The 9,279-nt window shown below is 50.3% G+C and overlaps 1 protein-coding gene across 1 annotated transcript; it reads right to left on the minus strand.

The window, feature by feature from the left end:
• Nucleotides 1-1,812: 1,812 nt before the first annotated feature.
• Nucleotides 1,813-4,087, minus strand: LOC127028809 (uncharacterized; the record flags this gene model as incomplete). The annotated part of the gene is made up of 2 exons (XM_050914501.1): nucleotides 2,707-4,087; nucleotides 1,813-2,057 (listed from the first exon to the last, which is right to left on the minus strand). Coding segments are annotated over exons 1-2 (1,626 nt in total), but the record flags the coding sequence as incomplete, so codon positions are not given.
• Nucleotides 4,088-9,279: the final 5,192 nt, after the last annotated feature.

Below are 9,279 nucleotides of genomic sequence, written 5' to 3' on the forward strand. Positions count from 1 at the left end.
ACGACTTCTACCCCAACCAAAATATACTGTTTTCCCTCTGATTTTTTGAAAGGACCTATGTAATCTACTTGCCAAGTTTCCCAGAGACCCTTTCCGTCCCGTAAGTGGAGAGGGGGTCCTTGCAAGGGATGCCGCTCTAATCGGGTGCGGCACTGACTGCAAGCAGAAGTGATCGTGTTACACAGTTCCCGAGTTACTGGCCAGCCTCTGCTACCAGCCTCCCTGAAAAGATCTTTAACTCCTGAATGACCGCGTCTCACGTGTAACCACTCCAGCAGGCGCTCCCACTCTTTTTCTTCGGCTTCCACTGCCATTGGAGCTAAACGTGTCAGCAAATCTACCTGATTGTTCCAAATATGGGCTGGCTGATCCCCCCTCTGGTGTGCGGCTACCCATCCCACCAAGAAAGTCCCCTGTTTAGCAACCTCTAATATTTCCTCCCACTTTTCCCTCTGCCACACGGGTATGCGATTAACCTCCCATTGATTCTGTTCCCAGAAGGGGAGCCACTCGGTACATCCTTTGAATACAGCGTATGAATCTGTGTAAATAAAAGTCAATTCTTTGTTCTCAGCTTCTCTTTTAATCACACTCCACACTGCCACCAACTCCCCCACCTGAGCACTTCCCTCCCCTTCCGTTATAATCCGCTCCCCTGAATCAACATGTAAGGCTACTGCCCGATATTTCCACACCTTTCCCTCCCTTTTTGAGGACGCATCAGTAAACCACACATTTTTCAAATGAGGTTCAAATGGAGGAGCTGGTTTTATAAGGGAAGGAGGGGTATCCTGGTTGGATTGGCTATCAGGTGGCTCCTGTATTTGGAGTACCTTAAGTGCCCCTTCTTCTACCCTTCGTGCATGACAATAGTGATCTAACTGCGCATACCATTTCCTGACTGTTTCTCGCTGTGCAACCCCTGCTGGGGGTGGGGTCCCAGCCAGCACTGGCTTCAGGACCTTAAAGGGCCCTCTCAAAATAATCGGTTGTTGCTTTGTGATTTTTTCAGCCTCCTGTAGGGCTAGATTAACTACAAAAAGACCCTTCTCCCAAATTGAATATCGTTTTTCAGCATCTTTGAAGCTTCTCGAGTAGAACCCGACAGGGCGAGTTGGTCCTTCAGGTCCACGCTGCCACATGTGTATTGATAGGCCGTGGATGGCAAAGCCCCACTCAATATGGAGTGGATCAGTCGGGTGTATTGGCCCTAAAGCCTGGTATACCCCAGCCTCAAAGATCAATAGTTTTAAGGCTTCCTCATGGACAGGGGTCCACTCCCAAGAGGTTCTTTTCCTCGTCAGGTCATATAAAGGTCGAGCTATAATAGAAAAGTCCGGAATATGTTTTCTCCAGAATACCAGTAGGCCTAAAGCGTGTTGAAGCTCCCTTTTGTTACCAGGCGCTTTCACTTGCTGGAGGGTAGTTAAGGTCTCTGAGGGAATGCACACTGTTCCTCCCCTCCACCAGATGCCTAGAAATTTCACTTCAGGGGACGGGAGTTGTATTTTCCCTGTTGGAATCTGGAGTCCTAAATTTTCCAAATGGGTAATTATGTCTTCCTGAGTCCGTCCTACCACGGAAACATCAGGGCCACCGATTAGCACATCATCAATATACTGATATATTTTTGACTCCTTCCCTGGGGGCAATTTGGGCAAGTTCCTGTGCTAAAGCACAATGGGCAATAGTCGGTGAATGACAATAGCCCTGGGGAAGGCGAGTGAATGTGTATTGTACACCTTCCCATGTGAAAGCAAAACGCTCTCTGTCTGAGTCCTGCAGGGGAACCATAAAGAACATATCTTTTACATCAATGGTTGCCAAAATCGGGTGTGCTTGTTCCTGGATGGTTACGATTAGTTCTGCTATGTTTGGCACCGCGGTGGTTAAGGGGCCTGTATTGGCATTTAGGTGCCGATAATCGACTGTTAGCCGCCATCTGCCGTCTGGCTTGCGGACAGGCCAAATGGGAGAATTATAGGGGGAATGTACAGGGATAATTATTCCCTTTTCTTTCAGGTCTGAAATCACAGGAGCAATCCCTTCTCTAGCTCCTAGAGGGAGAGGATAGGGTTTAACATTCACAACCTTAGACGGGGGTAATTCCGGCGCGGATTGTAGCAGTCGCACCGTGACTGTCGGTAAACCAAACACCCACTCTTTTCCCTTCGAGTCCACCCAAGCACGCCCTCGGAGCAAATCAAGTCCCAAGATGTTCGTCGGCAACCTCCCCAATATCATCAAAACCTCTATCGGGGATTCGTCCCCAGGCAACCAGCATTTTACTCGAGCAGTCGGTTGGGGTCTGGAATTTCCAAACACATCAGTAACCCAAATTCGCTTTTTATCCGCCACTATCCCGTAGCGGTTAGCCACGTCCTCCCGGAGAGCCGACATCTGGGCTCCAGTATCTACTAAAAAGGTGACTGGAGTTTTAAAGGGACCCAGGGGAAAGGTAATTAACAAGTCCCCTTTGTCGTTTTCTGTGAGCCTCCTTAAATAGATCCACCGGCCATCCCCCGGCTCACCGACTGGGGACGGCGGAGGGGGTTTCCCGACTCCGGGACGCTCAGATCGATCAATGCAGTCTCCGGGGGGGGGCGGATGGGATTATTGTTTCAGGTTCCCGGGATGGGAGAACAAAATCCTTGGGGTTTGAGGGAGATGGGGATTCCTTTATTTTGTCCCAGCTTTTCACCAGACTTTCCAGATTGGGGGTGGGTAACCCATCCATCACCTCCCTGGGAATCCCCTTTGAGATGCCTTCTGTCCATAAGACATATCTTTTACTATCAGGGGGCCGCGTCGGCCTCGGGGGTGCAGCTTTTATTCGCCCATTGCCTTCCACCCTCCTAAGGTCCGCCTTGGATTTTGTCTCTCCCTGGCCGGTAAATCCCATCCGTCTCCCGTAATTAATCAATTCTTGTGCCACCTCTCCCCATGTCGTCTCCGGGGGGGCTCCCCTTCTCTGGGGTCGAGGCGCCCTCAACCGATCTTGTAGTTGCACCGCATATAATTTCAAAGCATCAGGTAATCCTCTTGTAAGGGGATGCAACCTGTTGGGGTCTGCCACATATTGCATGGGAGAGGGCTGTTGCGGAACCAATAACCGGTCATGCATCAACTGGAGGCACGCAGTTTTCTGTACACTCTCTAAAATGTGCCCCGCCGTAGGCGTTTTAATCGAGAAGGGGTCTCCCCTTTCCATGGGATCCAATCCACCCGCCCAGTATGCCACTCTTTGGGTCAGGGACCAGGGTTCTCTATTGTCATTTGTGGTTAGAAAAACTCCCGGACCCCAATATCCTCTCGCCTCGTCCTCACTCAGCAAGATACGGTCACCCCCGGTAAGAGACACTCTCCACACATATTCAGTTTCAGTTTCTCGGGGGCCCCGGGAATATTTCTCCTGAATTTTACCCAAATCAGTGGGAGAATAGGGAATGATACGAGTGGTAACTTGTTGGGGTCCTCCTTGACCACCATCCACAGTCTCAGTTTTAATCAAAGGTCGCATTACAGCTCCCTCCCCGAGGGAAAATATTTCTTTTATACGGTCTAGGTCTTTAAGAGGGTATAACGATTTTGGATTTTTCCCCTCGTCAGAATCGGCATCCGAATTTTCTACAACAATTGGGGAGCGGATTTCATCTAATTGTTCCCGCAATATTCGCTCCCGCTCCAAAGCTTCCATCAAAGCGGTGTGTAGCCGTTGGTTAGTCACCCGCTCGGCGGTAAGCTGATCAGAGAGATGTCTTGTCTCATTTCCTAATTGCTCCTGCAGAGCCCCCACCAGATCTTGAAGGGATTTTATTGTCTCCCCTTCCACATGTTGGGCCATGTGTTTATTCCGTTGTGCTGCCACCAGAGCTGCTCCTAAAACCGCACAAACTACTGCCTTCCCCTTTCCTAGTTTCAGTTTTCGTTCTTTAGCCAAGGTGGAAACTCTGTCGGCTACCGCTTGCGGATCGTGCCAATTATTGTGGGCCCAAGTCATACCAGAGAGAGAAGGTCGGGCGCTATAGCCCTCTAACCTCTCCAGGAGAGGGGTACAATCTACAATCGGTCCTCCCAGGGAGGCCATTATGAGTGTACAATTATAGGGACCAGATCCCGTACTAGTCCTCAGAGGACTGTCTCCCCTGGTGTATGACTCCTCTCAGAGAGGGGCTTTGGTAAAAGCCTAGTCCCAGTGATCGCTTTAGCACCAATGAGGGAATCCTGCCAACTACGCCAAATTTGTTACGACCCGGACCGGACAGACCAGAGGGCCGTAGAGGTTCTGGGATTCCCCTGGGCTAAATTAAGGTGAAACAACACCAAACGATCACTTTGAATGCTTTATTCGAACAATCCAAACTGCGGAAGGCATAACGGTGGGCAGCGTGGGTTGCAGCAAAACGTTCACAAGAAGAGAGAAAAGAGAGGAATAAGGAAAAAAGAAAAGAAAGGGGGGGGGGGAAAGAAAAGAGATAGTCACCACCCTTGGATCCCGCGATGTCGGCGACGAGCGTGGCAATCTTCCCGCGATGTCGGCGACGAGCGTGGCAATCCTCCGGTGATGGGCGCGCACCAAAGTGGAGAAGGGTTCCCTTTTTTATACAGTCTCTAGTCCCTGCCTCCGTGTCGGCTGGTCCTGCGCCGGCAGTTGCTAGGTGGTTGTAATCTGCCTCCTGAGGGTTGCTGGGATGAAGGCCGAAGTCCTGGCTGCCCCTACCCCCACATGTCTTTAGATACTTAACATCTGCAAGCGGGCCTCCACATTCTTTAGATAACCAAAGAATGTCTCAACACTTGCAAGCGATTTACTTATCTTCCCGACACTGTTTGAAACTCAGGGTTTTACTTATCTACAATGTTTGAGACATTGACAGCTTCCAGTCCTTCACAGCGACACATGCAGAAAGCCAAGTGGGGGTGGCTGTGAAAGCCCTTGATGTGTTTCAGTAAGGAGGATGGCCAAGCCCTGACCCCAGTGCCCTGGGAATGGACATCCTTTCCTTCATGGGTGTCTCAGGGCTCTTACTGGGGGCAGAGAGATGGGGGGGGTTTGCGATGCCAAGCACAGGTCAGTGGTGGGACAAAACATCTGTGTGACGACACATTGGGCACGTATGTTCCTGAGTCCAGTAATGCTGTTCTAATACCTGTGAATAATTGGAATCATCCAAATAGTTTTTAGCCACACTAAGGAAAATGTGGTGGTTTTAATCAATTATAAAAACCCGTATATGATGAATGGGTGAATACGGTCTTGAATTGAGAGCACGAAGCTGCAAATATTCAACAGTGTAAAAGATTTCTAGCATGCAGCAAAGAACTGGACAGTTTTGATATTTCCCTCTTGTAACATTTGGAGAAGTAGAGTAGGCTGTGTCTTGATGTTTCGGCTAGTCTTTTTTCCACTCTCCAGTACAGTGAGAAGGCCCCAAGCTCAAGCTTCATGAATAAAACCCATCTCAAAAAACCATTAGCAGGCTCAAGTTCTGAAGGTTTTAACCACCTCTCCCCTGGAGAAGAAGGTGCATTAAATGCCTAACTAGCCCTTTGCTGCAGACCACAGTAAGGCACCAGAGATGCCTACAGAAGTCTGGAGGAGAGACAGGGCTGTGGACAAACTAAATGCCTTCAGTATCCAATACTCTAATCCCCTGCACAATTAGGCACTCTTCTCAGACTCGTCCTTCCGCATGGAAGGAGGATTCCACTAGATACCTGACAAGGGAAAAAAGCTTGCTGCCTTTTTTTTTCCCTTTAGACGCTTTCCTCTTCAGGGTATACTTCAGTATTAAACAGAACTGGGAAGAAAGTAATTTCGTTCTCTCCTATTTCTGCTTTCACAAGATCAGCTGTGATGTTTTAAATTAACAAACATGGGACTAACACATTCGTCGCAAGAACTCTGTCCACAGCAGGCAAGAACAACTGCACCAGTCATTGTAGCGTTACAAATGAGACATAACAACTCATCTGGAATAGGATCGTCTGAGGAGGAGGAGGAGGAGGAGGACGGCCTCTCCGGTAAAGAGGGAGGCTTTTCCTTCTTTCCTCTAGCATAAGCTTCCCTGGAGCGGGGGTGGGGAAGGAAAAAGAAAAAAGTTAAAGATGGGTAAAGGAAAACTTTTCTAGGCTTTGGATTTTATCCAAGGAAGGTAAGAGATGGAATTCTTCTCGCTCCACAGGAGCCTTCTAAAATGTAGGCATGTAGTTTAAACTCCTTTCCTGGAGCCACACCACTAGAAGAGGGAGGGGGGAACAACTTCCCTTCTGCAGAACTCTCCCATTCCTTGCATCAACTACGAAATTACCTCCGACTACAACAATCATTTGTCCACAGCTCCAAATCAGCTGAAACGAATCCCACCTCTCCGTCGCCAGACGGGAAATGGCAATTGCAGGCGCAGGATGAAGTTAGCCTCCCACTCATTACATTTGAGAACTGCAAGAAGTCTACCTTACAGCTGCTACAAAAGGAGATCCGTGACAGAAAAACACAAGTGCTACCGAGCGCATTGTCAAACAGCCACTGCTGTCAGCACCCAGGAGGATTCTCTTAGTTTAGTGCAACAGGAAAACTTCACGCTGTTTCACACATGGGATCGGATAAAAGGCAGAGACGGGGGAAGCCTCAGGCCGACAGCTACTTGTTAAAGTTTGCCAGAAGCCTTTGAAACATGAACAGAAGCAAAAGGCGCTTTCAAAGAGAACCACTCCCCTCCAAACACTACCAAAATGTTTGGCAGAAATACGCATTCTTAGCGTACCACCACTTCAAGCAACTGCCAGGGGCATCGACAGCAGCACCACCCTCCTTTAAGACTAGAAAGCATCACAGATAGTAAGGTTAAGATACAACGACAATGCTTCCTCCCCCGTAATTACAGATGCTGGCCAACTTGCTTGCATTGCCACGCAGACATTTACGCGTGCTTTCTCTCATTCCCTTTTTGGTCAGTCCCATTAATTCCATACTTATGCATGAAGAGTTGGTATTGCATATTTGCCAGTGTTTGTCAGCATAGCGCCCTTGGGATTGGGATCTTTCACCTCCATCATCAAACTCCTTGGAATCCCTGGGCTCTTCTTCATTCCAGGAACAGGCTCAAAATCTTTCTCCTGTTAAGCAAAGAAATGCAGACATAGCTCACCTCAAGACCCACACCTAAAAGGACATTTCAATGATTCTTCGAAGCACCAAAAGCCTTTCATCCTCTCCTTTTACCTCGCCTAAGGCTTCCTCGACTGAAAGACTTCTTTTCCTCACTGAATAGAGCCAGGATGCTCCAAAGCCTTGAGCAGTGTTTTGAACTCGGTCGACATGCTTGGGCTTAACTGCCGGTTCCTTAAGGGTGCAACATCCCTTGGCTCACCACCCACCCCGACAAGAGACACAAACCCGCTCCTCCTCCTCCAAAGCGCAATTCGCAGCGAGGGCTCCATTCAGGGCTCTCACTCAGTCACGGCACAAACCGCTATACGTGAAGGCTGAATTCAGACCTCAGGCATATACATTCAGTCCCTAACATGCAATACCGGCATCAAGACGTGATCGGTAGCATCGTAGCTTTGATTTTCTCTTCGGCGGAAGCATTGGCTTCAGCCACACTGCCAGTCTCCTTAACGCCTAACTAGTTGACACACCCATTAGAAACACACTGAAGCCCACACAGCCAAAGACAACACCACTCACCCAAGCCTCTAAAGAGCAGCACAACGCTAGCCGAGGTTGCAGGAAAACACCTGCTTCTACAAAACAGAGTTGGGCTGAAGATGTTCTGGGCACTCCTTGCGCCATCACAGGCTGTTTACGTGCCTGGCACCCTGCTTGAAAAGAGCATTCTGGGGCACTCAAAACCTTAGGCTCTCTTTGGACCTTCCACAAAGACTTGGGTAACCAATCCCATTTGCTTCCAAGTGGACTGAAGCTATGTCTAGAAAGAAGTGCACTCTCCAGTCTTTTTCAACTGATTTTTAAGCTCCAGACCAGTTGAAAGAGAAGACGGCCACTGGACATTGGAGGGACAAAGAGGTGTGCAAGTAGCATTATGGACATTGGGCAGCATGACAAGGACACGCAACGCAGGAGTCGGGGAACTTGGTTTTGCTTGCTGACATTCAGCTGCAGACACAGAAGCATGAAAAGGAATCAAGCTTTTTAGGATCCCTCAGCAAGACAAAAGATTCTCTTCACTAGAAATTTGACCATCACGTGCTGTAGGCACTCCAAACTGCGTGTTCCCCCGCTACTAACTGCGCGGGGAAAAGACGGGGGCGTGGGGAAAAGATGGGGGTGCGGGGAAAGACGGGGGCGTGGGAAAAGACGGGGCGTGGGAAGCGACGGGGGCGTGGGAACAGACGGGGGCGTGGGAACCGACGGGGCGCGGGAACAGACAGGGGGCGTGGGAACAGACAGGGGTGCGGGAACAGACGGGGGCGCGGGAACAGATGGGGCGCGGGAACAGACGGGGGCATGGGAACAGACAGGGGTGCGGGAACAGACGGGGCGCGGGAAAAGACGGGGGCGCGGGAACAGACAGGAGTGCGGGAACCGAGGGGGGCGCAGGAACAGACAGGGGCGCGGGAACCGATGGGGGCGTGGGAACCGACGGGGCGCGGGAACCGAGGGGGGCGTGGGAACCGAGGGGGCGTGGGAACCGAGGCGGGCGTGGGAACCGAGGGGGGCGTGGAACCGAGGGGGCGCGGGAACCGACGGGGGCGGGGGGGGGGGCGGGAACCGAGGGGGCGTGGGAACCGACGGGGCGCGGGAACAGACTGGAGCGCGGGAAGAGACGGGAGCGCGGGAAGAGACTGGGGCACGGGAAGAGACACTGGCGTGGGAAGAGACGGGGGCGCGGGAAGAGACGGGGGCGCCGGAAAAGGACTTCCATGTTAACACCAAATTTGACAGTGAGGCAATCCTGTTCAACAAAAGTCTGACCCGAACTTTTAGGATCCCTCAGCAAGACAAAAGATTCTCTTCACTAGAAATTTGACCATCACGTGCTGTAGGCACTCCAAACTGCGTGTTCCCCCGCTACTCACTTCTTCATATTGTGTGATTTAACTCCAGTAAGCACAGCCTGCAGTTTTTTCCTGTTGACTGTGTCCTTTTAACACACGAATTGTCACATAGACCTTATCCAGAACTAGATCTTCACATTATTGAAGCCAGCTGATTTTTTTTTAAAGTAGTATTTGTTCAAATGTTTTTATTACACACTGGTCCAGATACCAGCAGGGTCTAAGGGAGTGACTCTCAATGATTTGGACCTTCAA

This window comes from Gymnogyps californianus, unplaced genomic scaffold, assembly GCF_018139145.2.
Source record: "Gymnogyps californianus isolate 813 unplaced genomic scaffold, ASM1813914v2 HiC_scaffold_431, whole genome shotgun sequence".
Lineage (NCBI taxonomy): Eukaryota > Metazoa > Chordata > Aves > Accipitriformes > Cathartidae > Gymnogyps > Gymnogyps californianus.